Source organism: Myodes glareolus, chromosome 5 (genome assembly GCF_982192425.1).
Source record: "Myodes glareolus chromosome 5, mMyoGla1.1, whole genome shotgun sequence".
In the NCBI taxonomy this organism is placed as follows: domain Eukaryota; kingdom Metazoa; phylum Chordata; class Mammalia; order Rodentia; family Cricetidae; genus Myodes; species Myodes glareolus.
The window spans coordinates 38,156,742-38,180,566 of NC_142030.1; the positions used below are offsets into that span (position 1 = coordinate 38,156,742).

Genomic DNA, 23,825 nt, shown 5'->3' on the forward strand with positions numbered 1-23,825 from the left:
TATCTGGCTCGATGAAGAAAACCTACCTCATGAACTTCAAGAAACTTACTTATCTTAAAAAAATATACTTGAAATTCTAGCACTCAAGATTAAAGCAGATGGATCATGAGTTCAAAGACAGTCTGGTCCTCAAAGTTAGTCCAAGATCAACACACACACACACACACACACACACACACACACACACACACACAGTTTCAGTGAGGGGGAAAAACAAAAAATTGGTAACACAAACAGCAATAAAACTTTCAGTTTTAGAAATAAACTTAATAGTATTAAACTAATCTACAAAAAATTAAGGAACAAAATCAACTTACCAACATATCATGCTCATGAACATAGAGATATTCTAAGGGGTCAATTCTTCCTGAAATATACTTAGTGATTCAATGCTACTCCTATTAAAATCCCAAAATGCTTTCATATGATCTAACAAATGAAATCAATACTTTACAGAAAAACAAACACTGGGATTACTTAGTAGTTAGGAAAGACAGCTCAGCATGGAGGACATGCAGCAAGACAATAAGAGGTGGGATTACCCTCTGTATGCTGTGTTTTATTGCCATTGGTTAATGAATAAAGTTGCTTTTGGTCAATGGCTTAACAGAGCAAAGCCAGGCAGGAAATCGGGAACAGAGATAAAGAGAAAAGGTAGGCAGAGTCAAGGAGACACCTATAAATATGCCTGAATCATTGGCTGAACAGTGTTGTAATTAATATAGTTTCTGTGTGATTACTCAGGTCTGAACAGTCGGGAAACAAACAAGCAGCCTCTGCCTATAAAGCCTCTGGGTTCAATAAGGAAGAAAGGAAGGAGGGAGGGAGGGAGGGAGGGAGGGAGGGAGAGAGGGAGGGAGGGAGGGCAGGGCACTAGAGAGGAGAGTGGCACTAGTCACAAAAACCCAAACTGGAAACCTGCCCAATACCTGCCAATTGTGAAACAAATGAAATACTTATATAATACAATATCCAACAGCTCTGAGCATGGGCACAAAATATGAACAATGACTCACAAAGAACAGTGCTAATAAAAAAAGTCAGACAGAAGTGTTGCATGGGCTCACTTCATTCCAAGTTCAAAACAGGTAAACAGATGGATGTTTTCAGACCAAATAAATGGTCCCACTAGAAGAACAGAGTAATACGCTGCAGCCAAGCTCCTGTCCTGTTAGTGCTCTGCTTCTAGAAGGATGCTGGCTACACAGACACTCCATGTGTAAAACTCAGTAAGATAAGCAATCCAGCATGTGCACTGCACTCCAACCAAAAGCTTTTGTGGCAGGCTATAGGAAATTAAAGGTCATAAGGCATCACTGCAATTTTTTCTCATTATAGTCCCTTAGTCTCCAAATTCTGGGTTTAAAAATACCATAAAGATTTCATAAACCATGTAATAAAACAGAATATCAACCTAAAATAATGCAAAGCATTAAACAATACACTCTCTACAGATACACACACACATACAGTGACCGAGAGACAAATCTCAAGGTCTCCGTTTCTGGCTATCAAGATGATATTACAACTACTGTCCTTCCTGTCCCACACAACTGTAAGAGTTGAAGAATGAGATGTACAAAACTCCTATTTAAACTATAAAGTAACCCTCAGCTGTGCAAAACAACAAATAAAAGCAGGTTAAAGGCCAAATACACCAGTTACCAATTTTAAACATTTATACAGGAAGGACTTTATTCAAACTCATAAACAGGACTTTAACAAAAGAAATTCCAAGAGCTGGTCAGTAGGGTGGGAGTGGTGGATGGTACACAGGAGCAGGGAGCTCCCTTCACACCTTCATTCCACACTGCCCCTAAAGAGCTTTCCTAGAACATGTGCATCGGGCCTCAGGAACAAAGACAGTGAGTAACAAAATCCCTGGCTTGTTCTCACTAATTATTTTCTGAGCCTTCGGCTTAGAGAGCTAATAAGAGAGTTCACGATTTTTCTTAAGAATGTCCAACCTCCTTATTCTTGCGGGTTTTTTTTTCCTCTCTTACTGTTCTCTTATGTATTTCACACTTGGGAAGCAGAGGCAGGCAGATCTCTGTGAGTTCAAGGCCACCTTGGCCTGAATGTGGAGTTTCAGGAGAGCCAAAGCTACACAAAAAGACCCTGCCTGCCTCCCCACACCAAAAGGATATACGAACACTAAAACTTAATAAAATTCTGCATAATAAATAAAATAAAATGTCTAGATGTTACAGACTGGCTCCAAAATACCTCCCACAGATTCATATTTGCAATCAGATCACATTCTCCATCTGTGGCTTATTTTAACGGAGGGTATAACTTTTAGGAGTGGGGACTAAGTAGTGGAAGCCAGTGACAGGTGGGCCTCAGAAGGTTAGCGTGTCCCTGGTTCTGGCACTAACCTATCATGAGAGAAACCTCTGGCACACAATCTGCTGCCTAGAACTGAACTGCTCCACTATGCCTTCCCTATCATGATGCTCTACAATCTGCAAGGAAGCTGTTATAGTCACAAAAATAATTGATAGAAATCTTTTTTTCTTTTCCTAAGCAAAAACCAGAGGTTTCTTCTTCATGGAGATGCTATAGGCACCTTAGAAAGAAAACCCCTTTGTCTGTAGCTGAGGACCACTGGAGCCCATCCACCCAACGCCTTAAAATGAAGACCAGATAATTAGCATGTCTGGCCTATGTACAGAGTCCAAAGTCAACTCTTAATTTCTCACTCTGAAATACTAATAAATAATAAGTAATCATAATATATTTAAAGATTAGAAAGACAAGAAAAAATAAAGAAAAACTGATCCTTTTAAAAAGACATAATAAAAAATACCCTCAGAATTATTAATAATGAGGGCCAGAAAGCTCTTTGCTTAGTAAGCTTCTTGAAAAGGCAATGACTAGTTTGTATGAACAAGGAACTGTATACAATAAAGTTTGAGAAACTGAAATACTGCAAGCAGCTGAATAAAAACAGAACTGGAATATAAATTAGATAAATACACCAAAAAGCATAGTATATTTCCCCAAAATGGTAATGTCAACAAAATAAAAGATGATGAGATTTTATTTGGAAGTCCAAGTTTCTGATTACTAATAATTCCAGAAACACAAGAGAAAATAACTACTGTCATAACTTGTCACACTGTATGAATTCCAAAAGAAATCATTAAAAAAAAAACAGTAACTGCTGAGACATGAAATGAAAACCAATTATAACAAATTGACACTGAAAATCACATTGAAACCACAGCCACAGCATGTCGAAATTAAAAGATCTTCAATCTTTTGGTGTGGGACAATCGTCTATATTCTGTCAATTATATTTTAAATAAATGCTGATTGGTCAGTAGCCAGCAGGAAGTATAGGCAGGACAACCAGACAGGAAGTAGAGGTGGGTCAATGAGAACAGGAGTATTCTGGGAAGAAGGAAGCTTTTCCTGCAGTTATAAGTCTGCCACAGAAGAAGCAAGATGTGACTGCCTCACTGAAAAAGGTACTGAGCCATGTGGCTAAGATTATAAGAATAATTGGCTAATATAAGCACTAAGAGTTAATAAGAAGTCTGAGCTAATGGGCCAATCAGTTTATAACTAATGTAGACCTCTGTGTGATTTCTTTGGGACTTGACAACTGCAGGAATCAGGCAGAACAAGGACAGGGCAGGACAGAAAACCTCAGTCAACAGAACAGATTTTTTTTTTTTGGTTATTTGAGACAGTGTTTCTCTGTGTAACCCTAGCTATCCTGGAATTTATTATGTAGACCAGGCTGACCTCAAACTCAGAGATCTGCCTGCCTCTGCTTCCCGAATACAGGGATTGAAGTGTGCACCACCAACACACAGTCAGATTTAAAAAAAGACAAAATACAATGAAAACGGGTCAGACTGTAGTATACTCCAGAAAAGCTAAAACAAGATCTTAGAAAAGCAACATCTTCTATTTTTTCTTTCTTTGACTTTAGCCAAGTTTTTCAAAGTTATAAACTATCAATCAAATATGAGTACAGAATAAAAAGATTTTTTCTTTATGAAGTAATTAAAAATGTGTAGTCATCTTCTGTTAGGAAATAAATTAAGGATATACTCCAGCAAACTGAGGGCATGTATCAAGCAAAAGAGTATGCACCATACAGGAAATAGTAGATACAGCTTCAGACTATGGCAAAACAAAGTCATACATAATAGAACTACAGAAACTCTGGTCAGTAGCTTGTTCATACAACAGACTGACTCAGGTCTGTTATTTTAGTAAAATTAAAAGGGGGGCAGCAGCAAGCTGACTCAGGAAGTAAAGATGATCTTAGTTTGAGCCCTGGAACCATGGTGATAAGGACAGAGCCAACTCCTGACCCTCTGACCGGCACAGAGACATCGTCGCACACTCACACCACCCGCAGTCACACGGTTATATACATGGTACTCATACAAATACAATAATAAGCAATTTTGAATTAAAGGAAAAATGTAAGAGACAGTTAAATAAAATCGTAGATGCCGGTTTTTAATTTATCTTGCAACTAGATATCTCTAAAGATATCCAAAATGTATTCAGCAATTTTAACCTCACAATTTTGGTTTCACTACATAAACAACCAATCCATGTGGTCAATGTGAACACCCTAACATTTGGAGACTCAAGGGAGAGAAAAGAAGTTCTCAGGGCTTCACAGCCTCACATACATTAAGTTCTTCATTCCCTAGGACACTCATTACCTCTTTACTCAGTTATCACCCTCACTTCATTATTGATGGAACAGATCATTATGACCTGGTCTTATCAGCTGATATTTAATAATGCTTTATCATTGGGGAATATACCCTAAAGCAATGACTTTCTCACAGAAGGTATTTAGTGTACTTTAGCTATGTCTTATCCTTTCTACCACATTGTACCATTGGAACTAAAGCTCATGACCAGAAAACCTTCCTCCCAGACCAGACAGCAGAGAAACCCTATGAAGCAAAGCCTATCCGTTAGTTACAGTTTATCTAAGTCAAAATCTTTATTTCTGAACATTTCCACCATCCCATCCTTGCATGCTTAGGATGAGTTCAAGCATCACAGATTCTAAAAGGATACTCTCTACCCTCTTTTCCCCAGGCTTAGCACACAAAAGCTTCTACAGATATTGAATAGCCACAGTAGTTCAGAAAAACCAGAACCAAAAACTATGAAACAATATACATTTCTAAAAACTGTTACTCTCAGAGTCAGCTGTTAGGAGCCAAGCTTTACTTTCAGCTAGCCTTTATTGAGCAGACAGATAAGTTTGGTTTTGGTGGCTACAGGAATTCCAAGACTTGGATCCTGGTCAATATGATGCAAAGGCATCCTGAGAACGGCAACCCAGACAGCAGACTGAGAAATCAGGCTGTTCTTTTTCAACTAAGGTTTCTAAATTTGCTTTGACTATCAAATGAAAAAAAAATAGATTTAACACCACATAAAAGCTATCTATAGTTTAAAATTGGTATTCTATTTCTTTTTTATCTGTTAACACTAAATATTCACACAAAGAAGGTATTCTTTTATTTTTTTATTGTTTTTTGTTTCACTATACATTTTTCTCCACTCCCCTTCCTTCCTCTCCTCTCTGCTTCTACCCTCTCCCGTGAACCACACACTCCCACTTTACTCAGGAGATCTTGTCTTTTTCTCTTTCATATGTTGCTCCATCACAATCTGAGACTTTCCATCAGTGTATCCTGTGACTTTATTCAAGTCCTACTGCTACTATGGGTTTAGACTCTCTAAAGAAAACAGGTACTCAATGTCTCAAACACAAATCAAATTAACCCTCTTTGCCATTAAGTAGAAATTACATTAGTTACTGAATGGCCAGTATATTTCTGATAACAGACTGTTCAACTAACCACTACAATTCTAATCTTTCAGCAATCTTACAATAGAAGTATTGTCTATGTTAAGCTTTCCTTTCCTGTCTAACAAGAGTTCTATGTTTTTTGTCTTTCATCATAGGTATTAGAGATGAACTCAAAGCATGTACTATTTATAGGTTTTGTTTCTGCCCGAAACTGAACATGTAAGAAACACAAGTAACTTTTTTAGAAAGCCAATCTGTTCAAGTTACAAAGGAGAAGCTGGAATAATCATTACACACTCACCTGATGCAACAGACGCTTGAGTTTGAGTAACTGTGTTTTTACAGCTGTGCAGTCCTGGACCATGTGTCGGAGGGTCATCTCATCCAGTATCACTGTGTTGTCTGGCACATCTACAAACATCTTCTGAGCCTGGAAAAAGGGGGTTCCTCCATAGCTTTCAAAATGACCCAAAGGGGATTCTCTATAAGGAGAGCCTCTGGAAGGGTGGGAAGAAGGGAAGAAAAGATATACAATATAAGAAGAAAGAAAAGGAAAGGTACAACATTATTGTAGCAATTTTTACAAATCAGTTCCACAATGCCTTTGTACTCATCTCAGTCCCAGGTGAAAAATACAATCCCTTTAGCTGTTAGTAAAACTGTTATCTTCTATGATTACCTAATCCCACTCCATGTATTTCACACACTGGCTGAATAAGCTTCCTTAAGAGCCAAAAGAAAAAGAAAATACTCTTAGCAAGGCTCTAGCTATTAGAACTACGCTCACCTTTTTCTGTAATGGTCTCCTCTTCTGATTTGGGGTGGCATCTTAAACGGCATACTGTTCTAGATCCACAGCTAAGTCATGAAGCCACGTGAGCTCCCAAAGTAAACACACTCTTAAACTATCATCTCTTCAGTGCTCCACCAGTTAAAGCTGATGAAGTTATTTCTAATACTGCCAAAAAATAATCTTTACTAGTAAAAGTTTAAGCAAGGTTTTACAAGAGTCAGGCATTTTCTAATCTCAAACTACAATTTAAAAAAATCAAAATCTACTTTGAGCCATGAATAGAGAGAGTACTTGCCCAGCAAGCACAAGACCCTGGGCTTGATTCTCATCACCATATAAACTGGCACAGTCCTATAATCCAAACACTCAGGAGATAAAGACCAGAGGATTATGAGTTCAAGGTTAAATTCAAGGTCAGCGTGAGCTGCAGGAAAATCTGTCTAGCTCTAAAGCTTGAAGCCAGATGTGGTGTAGACATCTGCATGTGCAATCACGGCCCTGAGAAAGATGAATGGGAAAACAAGGTCTGCTTGGGCTACAAAGCAAAACCCACCTCAAAAACTAAAATATAAAACGTTATATATCTCTTCAGTTTCATCCCATAATATCCATGCAAAATTAGAGAAAAACTAAGGATAATCTATTTTATGAGAATGTAAAATATAATGTATTAACTAAAATTGATAGCTTAAAAGTTACTATATCCACATTGCACATGATTCCAGACAGTTACTGAAGTATAACAAGCACACGAAATCTACATATTTAACATAATGCATTTAGAAATTACTTGCCCAATATGATGGCCATTGTCACATATTAGAAATGAAGCTAAATTCTGTGTATTAAATATGTAAAAATAAGTATGTTGGATTCAATTACCATGAAGAGAAAAACAGGGTATCTACTTAAGCTTCTATTTTTCAACAAACATTCCCAGAACTCAGAACTTGCCATATTTATTGTAGGACATTTTTTACAAGATTGCTTTTCTCTGTAACTACAAATTCAAATTTCAGGGCTGATGTTCTCCAAATCCAACGCAAAATTCTTCATGAATTGTTAAACCATTCATAAATAATATATATTGTTTTGTTTCTTTCAAACAGGGTAATAGTCCTGGCTGTCCTTGAATTCACTTTGTAGACCAGTCTTGTCTTGAATTCACTGAGATCCACCTGCCTCTGCCTGCCAAGAACCTGGATTACAGTAGTATAAATAATATCTTATTTGATGCCATGATTATGTATATTTTTCATACATTTTTAATTTTAATTAAATTAAATTAATTAATTTATTAATTTTTAATAATTAATTAATTAATTTTATTTAATTTATTAAAATTAATTTTAATTTTAATTCTTAAAATTAAGAATTTAAATCTCACACATCAGTAAATTAGTATAATTTACCCACCGATGACTACATGCTGATGAAAAATATCTTACCAGTGAAAAACTAACAAGAATTAAGACAAAAACAGAGAAAAACCCATCAAACAAGTAGTAAACATGAAAATAGCTGCACTTCTGAGGGAATAAGCAACACACTTGGAGATTTTCCGAGGGTAGCAAAGTCTTAGGATAGACTGTAAAGTAGGAAGTTAAGAGTTTGAAATGAAAGGCTAAGGCTTCACAGGGGAAAATGAAAAGGATAATGGCTCAAAGTAAGAGGAGAATCTTCAAATAGCTTATGATGCCACAGATAGAATCCAGTTTCTTCTTCAACCTCTTTTCTCAAGCCTCCCCCCCTTCTCTGACACTTCTCAATAGCTAATTACCCTCAATTCCCAAAGCATACTACAAAGTGTCCTTCATTTCCAAATGACGTTCTCATCCTTTCCAGTGGTCTTGCTAGTCCACTCATGCAGCCTCCCTCCACTCATGCATCTCAGTAACTACTCATCGTCTTTAGTTGTTGATATGTCCTTCTGTGGACACTCCCTTGATTCCCTGAGGTGCTACAACAGGTATGTTTATGGAGGTCAATACTGTATCCTCTTAGCGTACACACCCACAATACACAGAAAAAAATGACTGCTTAACTTGTCTAAAGAAGGTGAGACAATCCTCCAGGGTTCCTGCTTCATAAAAGAGTCTGTCAGACATTCTACAGGACATAGAAGAAAGCAACTGATGAACTTTGCTATTACAAGACAGAACAGATTTCCAAATTTCCTGCTTCATGGAAAAGTCTTCCAGATACTATAGGCCTATAGGATTGTTGCCCTAACATTACAGAAGAACTTTGGGTGACTGTCCAGGTAGCTAGATATTTCTGTCAATTCTAGAGCTTTGGAAGATGCTTACAATGCAATTCCTGTTTATTTGGATAATATTATATCCTTCTGGGGTCTTTGATGGAGTTGAAGGCTAAATAGTTATAGTTTTCCTTATTTATGATAAAAGATAAATTATGTGAAACCTTAGACTCACAAAAAATATTTTAGCTGTAATTCTTGTTTGATACCTGTTTTGTTATATGCAATTTTACTATGTTAAAACAAGAACTTTCCTTTTTATTTAGACAGAAAAGGGAAGATGATGTGGGATTCCTCTCTGTGTGCTACAAATATGTTTTATTACCATTACTTAATAAAGAAGCTGTTTCAGCCTACAGCACGGCAGAATATAACCAGGCTGGAAGAGATGTATTGAGAGAGTAGGCAGAATTAGAGAGACAGCATGTAGCTGCCAAAGGAGAAGGACCAGGAACCTTTCCGGTAAGCCACTACCTCGTGGCAATACACAGATTAAAAGAAATGGGTTAATTTAAGATGTAAGAGTTAGTTAATAAGAAGGTAGAGCTAATAGGCCAAACAGTGTTCTAACTAATACAGTTTCTGAAAAGAGCAGTCTCCACTTACAAGGATTAACCAAAACAAAGGATGCATTAAAAAGCAATATGGAAGCCCACTAATTTGTAAACATGTGGGGGGGGGGTATGAGTTTAGATGGAGATATTGTATGTGGATAGATATGGTAGTTTGAAAGAAAATGGTCCCCCAAAGGCAGAGCACTCTTAGGAGGTGTGGTGTTGTTGGAGGACATGTGTCACTAAAGAGGCCAGCTTTGACGTCTCATATATATTCATGCCACACCCAGTGAGACAGACCACTTTCTGTTGCCTCCAAGTCAAAATGTAGGATCTCAGCTCCATTTCAAGCACCACATCTGTCTGAACACCACTATGTCTCACCATGATGATAATGAACTAAACCTCTGAAAATATAAGCAATACAATTAAATGTTTTTCCTTTATAAGAGTTCCCAAAGTCATGGGTGTTTATTCACAGCAACAGAAACCCTAACTGAGACAGAAGGTAATGTTTCCTTAAGAAGAAATGAGTTACTAAATAAAAATCTCAGTGGCAGGTATGGGATATCTCCCTGTGAGTTAGGGTGGCTGCACAGGTTCCCCAAACAATACAGGCTATTAATTACCATTATTTTTGCTTCCACACTATAACTGATGGCAAGATCCTATTGTTGAAGACACACTACACTTTGGTTGCAGGACAAAAAAAAAAAAAGCAAAAAACAAAAAACAAGCTGGAGCTAACCTGGAAAGGTCTTCCCTGCTGGTAGATAGGCTTACTAGGGTTTAACTTTAATCAGTGGACTTAATCCATGGGCAGGCACTGCATACCAACATACTGACCTGTCAGGAACGATGTGCCCACTGAAGCAGTGCCTGACAGTTATGGGGTGGCTAACAGCCTTCTAATTGGAATCAAGGCCTGTTCCACAGAGGAGAATTCATGCCTGGTACAATAAATCTGGTCAAAAGCCGATGGCTGTAGAGGTCACAGGGCAGAACCTATTACTATTGTTTCGCTAGATGAACATGTAGTCAAACTACCTTCTAATATCTGTTAACATCAATAAATTACTGCTGCTCTCACCCTTGGTCAGAGAAGCTTCTTAATGTAGTGAGTGGCATCAATGTGAGACTCACAACTGGTCACAGTGCTGGGAGTGACTGTTGAGTGCTCAGCTCGAAAGAGGACATACACAGCAACCCTGCAAAGGCTCAGGTACTGCAGAAGAGGAAGGTAGAAAGAATGCAAGAGCTGGAGGATGGAGAGTGCTGTGAAATGATGCTGTCTTCTGGACATGGCATGACCACAGCACTCATGAATTCACAGGAGCTATGGTTACCTGCACAAAACCAAAGAAGTCAACATTCCAGTATAGACTGGGGAGGGGCTCATGAGGCTCCACCCCTAGCTAAGGAGTTATTTGCAACTGACAAATGTGGGGGAAGTAAAGTCATTGTTCTTCAGGGGTTTAGCTGGTGTTAAGCTGCCAATGTTCTAGTGGATGGCTTCACACCCATGCTCATGCCAACAGCACTAACTGGACTCAGAGGTTATTTCAAAAAAGAAGGGAAAAAAAGAGGAGAAAAAAGAAGAAGAAAGAACAGGACGATGAGGAGGAAAAAAGTAAAAGAAATGAAGTTAGGTGGGGGAGTGTTAGGGAATCCAGGCAGAGCAGGTAGGAGAGGAGGACTGGTGTAGATATGACCAAGATACGTGGCATACATGTATGAAACTGTCAAAGGACAAATTAAAAATATTATAAAAATTATCCTTGTTAAAAAAACATACTATGGTAAATTATTTTGCCACATGATTAAAAAAAAAAGACTAGACAGGACGGATACTAAGAGGGACTAGTCAGATCTCTAGAGCATGACAGACAATCAAGTATGACCATCCAGATTACACTGGGCTCACAGAGATGAGAGCCATTCACACATGGAACTTGTGAGTTTCTAGAGTCAAGAAGCATTCATCACTAGTGGGGCATATGAATTAAGATCTGCCATCTAGAAAAGGCACATGAAAGAACCTGACCTTGGATTTGGATTCAAATTCAAGTTGACAACAGTCACTAAAAATACTAAATAAAATATAAGTCCTTGAAAAACAGAGTCATATTTTATTTATTCATTTTTAAATGACTTGCACAGATCTTGAGCTAGAAGTCTCTGGTGATGTTTATCAGCCATGCAACACAGGGCGAGTGACATAGTTTCTGTGCACTTCATTTTTCTTGCCTACAAACTCATGAGGATAGTAACATAATTACTTATCTAGGCTGGACAAGGATTAAATAAAGCAATATGTCTGAAGTGTTTAGAATATTACATGATATATAGTAAATAATAAATAAAACCAAGTTACGACCACACCATTAATAATTTCCAACTTCCTTTGGAACACAAACATCACGTGAGCCACAAGAAGTCATCATACCCCTTTCGTTAACATTTACTAACTGTGAAAATATGGACATCCACAAACTGACTTTATACTTGTGTATTGTTGTCAAACCATGTCATTATAGCTCACCAGTGAAACATCTGAAGACTGGAGGGAAACATAGACATAACCATGAAGGCAGGGAGGCAGCAGGCATGGAAGGAAGAGAAAACAGGCATGTGATGGAGATGCTAAAGGGTATATGCAGGGCAGGAAGATGATGGCAGTCTTTGGGTTTCTAAACTGTGAGGTGATACTATTTACATATGACAGAAAATCCTGGAAACAGAGAGGAGCTAAAACTCACTTTCTAGGAGTAAAGCTCACATTCAGGAACAAAAGAATAAAGAGAGAAAAAAAAACGGCACGAAAAAAGGAAGTTCTACCAACAGCACCACACTGTCCTTCAATAGGTATAATTAATTCTACAGCTATGCACAAGTCAGTCAGCGGTCACAGATTTCTAGGAGTAGAACCAGACGATAGTAAAATAGAAGACCAGAGACTCTGACTTGACCACAATCTATGACAGCTTTGTGTCACTCACACAATCTATGGGCGGTCACAGGGTGGCAGACAATTCAACCAGTAATGATGTGAACAAGGGCAATAATCAGTTACAGAAGCATGGAAAGAGAAATAAATGCCCATTAGCACCAGTACTATTTATTATTTTCTATAAGTCAGCCAATCAAAATGAGAAAGGAAAAGCCCATAGTATTTAGAGAAGCTAGAGAAAGAAAATCTTTAAATGGTATCTTTGTTTTGGAAATCCAAATTGAATTTGGAGCCTCACTTGCCATCCAACCCACCAACCTAAATAAAAGACATTACTAAAGGTTTATTATAATTTTAAAAAGATCTTCCTAAATTATGTGCCATATCAATAATTTAGTTTCTTATTATTCCCCACTTTCAAAGTACCTTGACTATAAGGATGTATAACTTTGTACCTCAGCCTGGTGTAGATCTGTGTATATGAGTATATATGTGGGTATCAGAGGTTTATTTTTCTTTATTCCCTAAGACACAATTTTGATTTTTAAATTTAATCTTAATATTTTTCTCATCATTAAAAAAATTTAAAAAATTTAACTTCCATGTAGAAGTTAAATAAGCATGCTTTATGGTGTCAATTTTATTCTTTAAATACATGACTTGAAACAATCCTAATCAACATTCTAGGGTATTACCTGAAACGATCTGATACGATCTAATGAGTAAGCAAAGAACAGCCAAAACCGGCACTTGCCCACTCTGGAACTTCCCATCTGAAGCTGTGATCATCACAATCGGATGGAATTGGTGAACAAAAGGTGAAAACAGGAAAGTAAGGGATACAGTTTGGAAATGGAGTCATAAATGCAGTCACTCCCTCCTTGAAAAAGTAGCAAAGGCAATTCGATAGGGGATGACGTTTTGAACAAATGAAACCAAGTAACAGGATATTTATGTGCAACAGAAATGACCTTCACAAAAATTAATCCAAAATGAGTAACAGACCTCAATGTAATATACACAACTATAAAATTCCTATGTTATAGGAAAAAACCCTAGAGTATCTTGGGTTTGCGAATGTTTTTAGACACACTGTACATGCATGCATATATACACATATTCCAAGGAAGAAGTGTACTCAGCTTTATTTCTAAAAAGTCATCTGCAAATTTTAGAAATAAAAAAACACCACTTAGAAAATTAGAAAAGCCACAGACTGAGTTGAGTGTATTTCCTATACATGTATCTGATACAGGACTAATCTCTCAAATATACAAAGAACTTAAAATTCAACAATATGAGAATAATTCGATTTAAAAATTGACCAAGATCTGGACACACCAGGAAAGAAAACACATGGATGGAAAACAAGCATCTGAAAAAATATCATTAGAGAATTGTCAATTAAAACAAGACACCACTACATAGCAAATGGTTAATGTCCAAAGCACAACACCTAAAGCTGGCTGAGGATGTGGGCCACCAGGAGCTCCCACTCACTGTGGACAGGAATGCAAAGTGGCAACAAGCCAAAGCAACAACAAATCCTGGACAGGGGAGAGCTAATTTGAGCATTTTGCCTATTTTATGTATTCCTCTTTCAAACTTGTTGTGACAAGAAAAGAATGATATTCATTTTATTCTTAATGTGACAGAAAGTGGGAAGGAGATAATGAGTAGTGAAAATAAACTGGAGTGACGATTAGAATTTCCAAAATATAATGAAATATCAATCTACATATCTAAGAAGCTCAAGGGGATGCTAAGCTAAAGGAGAGACAATACTAAACACACCATAATTTATCTGTGAGAAGAAATCAACGTGAATGTCCTCTAAATGCAAAGGGAAGTAGCGCATGAAATGGAAGAAGTGAGAAATGGGAGTTGATTTCTCATCAGGAAACAAGGGATCAAAATTTGCAAGGGTTTAAAACAAGAAAGTCTATAAACAAAGCATTCTACATCTAGCAAAGTAATCCTTTAAAATAAAGGAGAATTGAAAGAAGACACTCCAAGTAAATGAAAACTGTAAGAATCTATTGCTAGGCAACCACTCTTCTCTAAAAGATACAGTGATGAAGAAGAATTCATAAGTTTGCCTTCAGTAACAAACATATCAAACCAGCAGATCAACAGGGAATCAATGGACTTGAGCAACAATGTACTCTAGAACCTAACAGGCATCTATAGAATATAAATATATATTTAATTTTTAATAATAATATTGTCACAAAGTAAAGCTTAGATCTAAGTAAAAGTCAGTAACACTCTTCTGTTCTTCACAAATTCTTCCCAAAAGTGCTACTGGAAGGAACACTTTCCAATCCATTCTAAATGGCCCATAACCAAAACCACATTCATCTCAACAAAACTAGACTGGTTTTTAGGAGTAGATACATAAAACTCCATAACATATAGAAATGTAAAAATTGTGTACCATAAGTAACTGAATTGTTTGAGAAATAAATGTCTGGTTTGACAGCTAAAAGCCATGTGACATACTGTATTAATAGGATGAAAGGAAGGGAAAGGCATCTCAATGGACACTGGAAAAGCATTAGATGAAACACAGCAGGCCTCCAAGATAAAATGTTCAACAAAGCATGAATAGAAGGGAATGTCTTCAGATTGATAAAGGAAATACGCTTGACAAAAAAAGAAACAAAACAATACCATTCTTGACATCAAAAGATGAATGCTTTTCCCCAAAATCAGAAACAAGACGGCTGTTGGCTCTCACTACTTCAATTCAACACCATGCCAAAAAAAAAAAAGGTAGCCATAGCAATTGCCCACGAAAGAAAACTATACAGATTGAAAAGGAAAAAGTAAAATTATCCGTTCTCGATGACATATAGCATAAATAGAAAATATTAAGAGCTAAGGAAAAAGTTAAAAGAGTCACTTGCAGAACAATGGAGTTATTCATGGCTGTATCAAAGGTTACAATAAAGGAGGACAGGAAGCTAAGGGGCCACAATTTTTATAAAGTATACACGAAGGAATAATGAAAAGGAGCTGATTCAGGTAAATAGTCCAAGTCTCAAAAGAGCAACTTAAAAATACTTCATTCAGTATGCCAATGAAGAGTGACAACAAGGAAGAGTGCCAACAAAGACATGCCCACCTCCAAAGAGTAAAATACTAAGTCTCTTAGAAAATAAAAATCTTGCCTATAAAAATGTGACTATGAAAGAAATACATTTAGTTAAGTGTTAGATTTGTTATAATTAGAAGGATAACCACAAACAGGGCAAGGCTGTAAGTTTGTTAGGGTTGAGAGAACTTCATCTGGCATAAAAGTTTTAGGAAAGGGGAACTCTTGGGAGAAAATGGGAATGGAATATTACGCTGGAGTAAATGGAAAAAAGTGGTATTATGACGAGAATATCAGAGAACATATAGATCAGCAATTCTGAACTAGTAATGTCCCAACGGGCCTAAGTTATGGCTAAGACAATGCTATAGTGAACTATGATAATAACAGTGATTAGGCACCAAAAAAAAGAGAGTCGGTGCTCACGTTAGAGAATACCAAGAGGGACTTGTGTACACCTGATATTAAAAAAGACCTAGAGGTTTGCACTCTCAAACTCTTTAACATTAAGGTGAAAACAGAAAATGACAGCCCCAAGGCTTGCTGTGGAAAGTTTCTTTCTGTAACATACTTCACTGTAAATAGCTTTGGCATGCTGGGAAAAACCAGAACAAACAGAGAAGCTTGAAGGTAAACTAAACCACGCATCTATGAGCCTCAGCATTGTCAGCGTATTCAACCACTCCTTAGAAAACTCTATGCTGACTAAGATTAACAAAAACACAATGTGCATCTCTCCCTTACTACCAACTAGAAACTGAGAATTCACAATCACAAGTGCCTCAAAGTTTATAAACTCTGAGGGGGACCTGTGGTCATGTTTTGTGGAAATGTTAATCTATCTTTCACTAATTTCTGCAAAATCACAATTTATAGAAGCAAATAGGCATAACGCAGCCACCGTTTAAACAATTTAATTTGTTCATTCTTATATTTATCTGAACTGTTGATACGTAGAAAATTAGAGCTTAGGGTTCTGGACTTTTGGGGAGAGGGGATGTCCTTCCTAATTTTTCTGAGATTACACTCAGCCTCAGTTGAATCATTTCAAAGGACAGAAACAATTAACTGTATTTCTGATAGGCTGAATAATGTCTCCTTTATGCTGAAATCTGCTTCCCTTTGTCAAAAAAAAAATGCAGATACGATAGTTCTGCTTTCTAGAGTTATAGAACATATCACTCATTCTTTTAAATCAACAAGAAATCCAGTTATGGTAAACTTGAAGAATGGGTGTCTGAAAATCCCAAGTCTAGCACACAAACCCTGCAACTGCCCTTGTGCCAGGCTAAGTGCTCACTCCTCTCCTTCAGACACTAAACTATTGCTCCAGTCTCCAGTCAGTCCTGCAGACTGATTCAAAAGTAACCACTCAGTCTGTGCTTTCCTAGATAAAACATACAGAGAGCCGCTGCATGCTCATCATATCCCTTCTCCAATCCTTTATTAGGCACACACTGTCACAGCAGTAACACTGCATGATAAGTACCCACAAGTTAGTCTCCACAGACTATATACTATGCATATGGGACATGCACATTCATGTAACACATGCACAGGAGTCTTTTCTTCAATGTAAAGTTGTCTACTTAAACTGCATCAATGCAGAATTCTTCCTCTTTAATACAATAGTCCAAGAACTCATTACCAATTCACAACTTTCACCTCTCATACCATCTCCAGTTTCATACCAGGATAAGACTTTAGGGCACTGCGCAACACATAGGCTACCAATGAGTATTTATTAAGTGAATGAACTAATTTTAAAAATAAGCATTTTGATAGTCTGAATATGGCATATCTCTCACAGGCTCAAGTTGTGAGTGTTCCCAGATGGTACTGATATTCTGGGAGGCTGGAGAATGTATAAGAGGGGATCTAGTAGAAATAAACCATTAAGGTTAAGCTTTTAAAGGTTACACCTGCTGGTTTGCAGTGATGTGAGGAGCCTCCATCACATGCTCCTAACACCATGAGCTACTTTGCCATGACTAGCCTGTCATGATGGATTCCAGCTCTCTGAAACTGGGTCAAAACAAACCTATCCTGTGAGCTGTTTCTGTTAGGATCTGTAGCGACAGTGAAGCAAAAGTAACTGATACCAAAATGCTTATTATTAACTTCACGTCATACACCTGCGGTAATTTAATTTGTTATAAAGACACAGCAAGATTCGAGAGAGAAGCATGATCGCCATTGCAACAATAAAGGTGATCTCTACCTACTGCATGAATTCTTCCCGACTGCACAATCTTACCCTTCTATTTATTTACTCCAACAAAAGATTTTAATTGGACCCCATTTCTTTATTAATCCACAAAAGGATACTTTATTAGAATAGAATTTGTTCAGCTTAGATAGAAAAACATGATGATGAAGGATTAAGAAAGTTACTGTGCCACTCAGGACCTGTCCAGTGTATGTCCAAAGCACTTTTCTTAGAATTCACACGACCACTCCCTCTGTATTTGTCTTGTATAAATTTGTATTGAACAAATCCAGAAGAAACAAATTCTCCATCTTATGCACACCATATGTCTGATAACAACAGGTCAAGCTTTGCTCTTTATTTTTGCTACAAGGACCCTTACAAAAACTTTACTTCTTATCTTAGGGGGTACAAAAGATCATGTTTTCTTTATATTATTTCTTCATCTCAGTTTTATTATTTGCATTACAATATGTTCCAGGATAAACACAAACCCCTTGCGGAATGAGACATTAAAATTTTTAAATTAATGTTATTGCTTACCATAAACCAGGTACTGAATAACCAACTTTATCCTGATCCATAAACACACAGAGAAAAGTGTTTTTAAGCCTGCTCACAAATAGTGCAGAGGGTTAAATAAACTAAGCTTGCAAAGTTCATCTATACCAGGTGAGGCTTCGACTCCAGGTGTGAATGGCTGTGAGCCCATTAGACTCCATGATCTGATCCAATTTCAGACTACTTTATCCCTTAAAATGGAAAGTACTTCTAGTGTCAATTCACATCTCTTAACAGTATCTGTGGAATTTTAATTTATAAGCAAAACAAAACCAATAACTTAGTAGTTACTTTGTACAATATTATTTTTAAAAATAATAAACAAGGTCAGTATTCATTAATTTCAAAATGATAACCCTCTCCCCCACAAAGTCATATCACAACTTAAAAGTCCTTAAAATAGATGCAAATGCAATTTGTAAATCTGCAATAAGGCTACTGAAACAAGATTCCAGCTAAGAAAAGATTAGTTATTATAATAATTACATATCATGCATACACTGAACTGGTTTTGGTGACTCGAAAACCAGGCAAATTGGCTTGGAGAGAGACCTATGAGTCAGGTTAAGCAGAGGACTGAAGTGAAGATGCAGTTAGAACAGTGCTCACCTGCTCAAGTCACTTTTCCCATGGTGATGATAGTGATCAGGGTGGCTCAGGTGGTAATGCTCCTGCCCACTCCACCTCTGGGGTGCTCTTTTCCAAAATCCGTCCTGTGACTGTCGTACATTTCTGTCGGCTCGGTCAAAGCGGTTCATATTGTCACAGTCCACTAGACAGATTAAAAAGTAACAAACTATAAATATGTGCACACTGTATAAAAAGTTAACTACTTATGGCCTAATAATTAAATGCTGTGAAAATAATTTTTAATTCTAGAAGTACCAGCCATGTAAACTAATCACAAAATAAAGTTTTCCAAAGGAAACCAGTTCTTACAGTGAAAACTGAACTTTATACATTCAAACTGAAGTAAATTATAATATTTCTGGAGCAGCCACTTAAGAGAACAACTAACTGTTAGACTGTTTTAAAACAAGGAAAAACTTCCCTGAAATGAACATTACACATTTCAAATACAAGCAATCAGGACAGAAAAATGTAAATTTATGAACAGCATAGTATCCATTCTTAGAAATAAGTGCCTCAATTAAGTTTCTCAGCCTCAAGAAGCACAAATTAACCTATCATCATAGACGATCATGTTTTTAAATAAAGCTCACAATTTTAAAGAGTAAGCTGCTCCAATTTGTCTGTAGCAGAGCTGGTTCAGAAAAACTGAAATGCTGCTGAAAACAAAGCCAGTACTTTGTAACAACAAATACCAGTTCTCTCCTGAAATCCAAATACCACAAAACTCCCTGAAGCACCCCAGCTTCTCCACTCACCCAAACGCTCTGCTCTCACATCTCAGAGCACTCTCTGAAAAAGCTATTCGGCACAAGGGAGACATTGTGCTGCCGGCTGCCTACTCAGACATAGTTGCACACAAGGCGCCGCTGAAACAGGCCTTCCTTCCTGCTCCACTCCCAACCCTCCCTGTGGGAAGCAAGCCCAGCCTGCCCTGTGACTCCATCTTCGCTCAGTGCTTACATAGCTACTGAGTTAGGACTGTTACTAAAAATACTTCTAAACACTAGCCCAAGCCATGGAACAGGATAGGCTTCTCCACTCCAAAACCTCCAAGAAAAAGTTCAAAATTTCTTGTGATAAAAAACTTTACATATCAATATAATCGTGGGGTTTTTTTAAAAAATGACTTATTTTAAGTGGCTGTTACCATGAACCAAAAACTTGGATTTAAAATAGCTAATAGTTTCTTTATAGAGAAGATGGAAGGCTTCCCATCTATGAAAGGGCCATGCAGAAGAAAACAGCAAATGACTTAAGCACACTTTTGAAAGGACGCTGAATCTTTGTTTGCATTCATGAGGAATCAGTGCTAATAAATAGTTTTCTTTCACTGTAGCAATAGCTTTTAAAAGAAGTCTAACATATAAAATTACTGCCAATAACTTCCTACTATTTTGTTGTTAAAATTAAGTGGAACTGAAGTTCAGTTATGACTAATACATAGTATGACGACCACTATGCTGAAAAATATCAGTAGGAATTTTAAGTAAATCTTGAAGTTTAAAGGTAATTTCATTTGGTTCCTCTGGTAACATCATCAACAACTCAGCTGCATTACTCAGGTGCACAGAGTCCCCCCAGAATACCTCCACCTAGCAGCTCAGTAGTTCTACACTCTGCTGCTAAGGGGCATCTACTTTGAAATGTGTTTCCTTAATTTAAGAAGAAAAATTTCCAGTCCCAAAGGAAGACCTGACATATTATCATAATAAAAATCAGCACAGCACAGAAAATAGGAAGAGGCAAGCAAACCAGACAAGAGAGCTAAATGTTAGAGCAATTACAGAGCACAAGCTGCCACACGGGTTTGGTGAACAGACTTCAAATCAGGGCTCTTTACTGAAGCCTTAATTCATCCTGAACGGCAGGTTAGCAGGAGAGACAAACATCTGCCACTACTGCAAAAGATTAAAGTTCAAATTTAGACCGAATTTCTACAGATGACCCTGACTCTCCCGGGAGTGCTGCTTCCTCAGGCATCCATCCATCAAGCACATCTTTATAAACTTTGCAATCCAGCTAAGATGGTAATATTAAAATATTAGTAGTGGTTACCTAGGGAAGATTAAAGTGTTCCGTGACAGATTAAAAGAAATAAAATAGAAAAGAAAATGGGAAAAAACAAAATCTCTCGAGAGGGAGATCAATAAAAATCCAGTTCTAGGGCTTAAGAAGAGATTCAGATAATGCTTTATGGGGAAAGTCAGTCCTCCTGAATGTGCAAGCTGCAAAGTTGAGGGTGCGTACAGAAACCTCCGAGAAAAACTAAGGGCAAATCCTAACTAGTGACTGAAGGTCACTAGTTCAAACGGCAAAAAGCAGTATATTTTAGTTCTAGTACTGTAAAAAGACAGACAGCATCAGGGTTCTAACCCACTGAAGAGGGAAAGAATCTAATTAGCTAATAGAGGTATATGATATAAGGATACCTGTTATGATGGTATGATTTTACCTTGTTTGATAAAGGAATAAAACATGATACCCAATGTATCCTTCATTTTTTTTCTTTTACATGACATCTTTCAAGTCCTGAGAGATAATGATGACCCAGGTAGTAATTTTTATATAAGTAACTGCATGAGAGATAGACAAGGCCCGAGGAGGCTTTACATTAGTAAGGAAATTTTCAACTGTAATTAAATGTTAAAAATATAAGTGAAAAAAGCATAAACTGAATTACTTAACATGGTACAGGCACAGAAAGAAATTTCTAGAAAAAAAATGCAAGTAACTGGAAGCAATCAAGAATAAGATGATCCTCATGTATTTCAATACAAAGTGTATCGAAAATGTAGCCTTATGTGCTTAAACATAAGATAATTTAGTCAGCAATTAAACTTTGTGTCAGATTTAGGAAATAGAAAAGCATCTTTCAATGTCTAAAGTCTAAAGAGAATGGCTAAAATGACTAACAGTATACAGAGAAGGTACTTACTAGGGTAATCCACTAACTTGAGGATTATACTCTGACATGCCAAATGCCAGGTGTGTGTTTGTGGGCGATGGCTGGCCATCAGAATTTCCTAAACAAGAGGAAGAGGCAACACAGCTGCGTTTCTGGCATACCAGAAATACTGAGAAACATTCTACAACAGAAAGAGGTACCCTACAACAGTAAGGACCAATAGCAAACATCTAATAGCCTTCCAAAAGAAACTCAGATTGCAAAACTGTTTCCTTATGAAATTCCTTGATCTACTAATTCAGGTCAAGGATTAAAAAAAAAAAAGAACAGTTTGCAAAATTAAAATAATCTGTTACTAAGAACAAGTCGTCCAACTCCCTACTCAAGTCTCAATGTTTCACAATTCCTTGCCCCCAATTCCACGCCTCTTTGATTTTCCTCTGAAGCACCTCTCCTTTAACCTGTTGCTATTCCTTTTAAATAAAGGAAATATCTGGTAAAGTTAAACACTTTCAGAACAGGGAAAACTGTATACAATCTATTCTCAGTTGAGAGAGCAAGGCTAAATAATTTAAAAGATCTAAATGGCATTGGGAAAAGTCCCCAGGGAAATCTAGAATAGCACTTAGGAATCATAATCTAGTGTTCAGAGATCTGTATCAGCTAGCTCATAATTAAAAGACACTGTATGTAAAGAATGTGGCAGTGGTTTATGAGCCTATGATGGGAGGCAGGCATTGTGACTGTGGTGCATGCCTTTAAAACCAGTATCTGGGAAGCAGAGGCAGGCAAATCTCGCTGAGTTCCAAGTCACCCTAGTCTGCATAGCAAGTTACAGGCCAACCAAGGCTACATAGTTAGACCCTATCTCAAACAGTAAATTAAATAAACAAATAAATAAATATCAAACAAATAAAACCCTACAATGGAGTGCAAAAGACAGTATAGAAAAGGAATTGTTTTCTCCCCTGGATAGTACAGAGAAAAAGACCTGCACACAGATGCAATTATCAGATAAGCACTATCCTCATGAAAACTTCTTTAACACTATCAAGAAAGGAACTAGAAAGATAACTCAGTGGGGAAAATTATCACTCTGTAAGAAAGAGGCCCAGAGTTCAGAACCCTCACATGCCCACACAAAAACAATGGGCTTGGCAACAGGTGCCTATAACCCCCAGCACAAGGTGGGTGGAGACTAGAAGATCCTGGTGTTCAATGACAAGCCAGCCTAAGGCAAAATGGGAAACATCAGATTCACAGAAGAGACTCTGTCTCAAGCAATAAGGAGGAACAAACCCATTATTGACCTTCAGACTCTGCATTGATACACACAGACAAGAAAGTATACCCCCACATACATGCATGCACACGCTACCCAATAAACTCTTCTTAAAGAGGTCATAGTAATTCGTACCCCAATAATGCTGGGAGAATAAGTGACGCCAAAACACCTGAGGGTTCAGCGATCTTTCCCAAACTTATATAACATCCTCAAACAGAAAAAAAACAAAACACTAAAACCAACAGTTAAGAGCATCTTCAAAGATCCCTATAACCTACCAGCACCTCCACATTCTTATCCCAGCCCAAGAGACCTAAAAAGTAGTTCCTGCCTTCCTGTAATAGGAAACACAAGTGCTACTTTATGTTGGTGCATACAAGGAAAACTAACTTAGGCTCACACTCTGCTTTTTTTGGTGTTCTTTTAGCTCAAAGTAGCCAATATTGATTTATTTTCTTTTAGGAAAACACCTGTACTGTATGTGCAATGATAATGGATTTCCACCTACTTTTTTGAGACTGCAACAAAGACCTCAAAGACCTACAATTTCTCTGAGGTTCCACATCTGTCTAGAATGGGGGTTAACGAGGCTGTGTTCAGGAAATGAGGTGAGTTCTAAGACTGATTTGATCTGTGCTTCCTGTATCAGCCCAGAAATGGAATAAAATTTCCAAAATGAAGTTGTGATAACCCTGTCAAAGTGACATGCACTACCTATGTTATGACTTATTCCAAGGAGGGAAACCCCTCAGTCTTCATTACAAGCCAAAAA

The 23,825-nt window shown here is 37.3% G+C and overlaps 1 protein-coding gene across 7 annotated transcripts in view; it reads right to left on the reverse strand.

Moving 5' to 3' along the window:
* Positions 1–23,825, reverse strand: part of Ccser2 (coiled-coil serine rich protein 2) — a 117,451-nt gene that overhangs the window by 43,064 nt on the left and 50,562 nt on the right. For 6 of the 7 annotated variants that reach the window (XM_087906272.1, XM_048420781.3, XM_087906274.1 and 3 more), the window contains 2 exons: positions 18,840–19,002; positions 6,108–6,303 (listed from right to left, as the gene is read on the reverse strand). In XM_087906272.1, the coding sequence (XP_087762398.1) occupies positions 6,108–6,303; positions 18,840–19,002 (359 nt within the window). Of the gene's footprint in view, positions 1–6,107; positions 6,304–18,839; positions 19,003–19,618; positions 19,778–23,825 lie in introns of those variants that run through there. The other variant, XM_048420782.3, reaches the window with a different exon arrangement.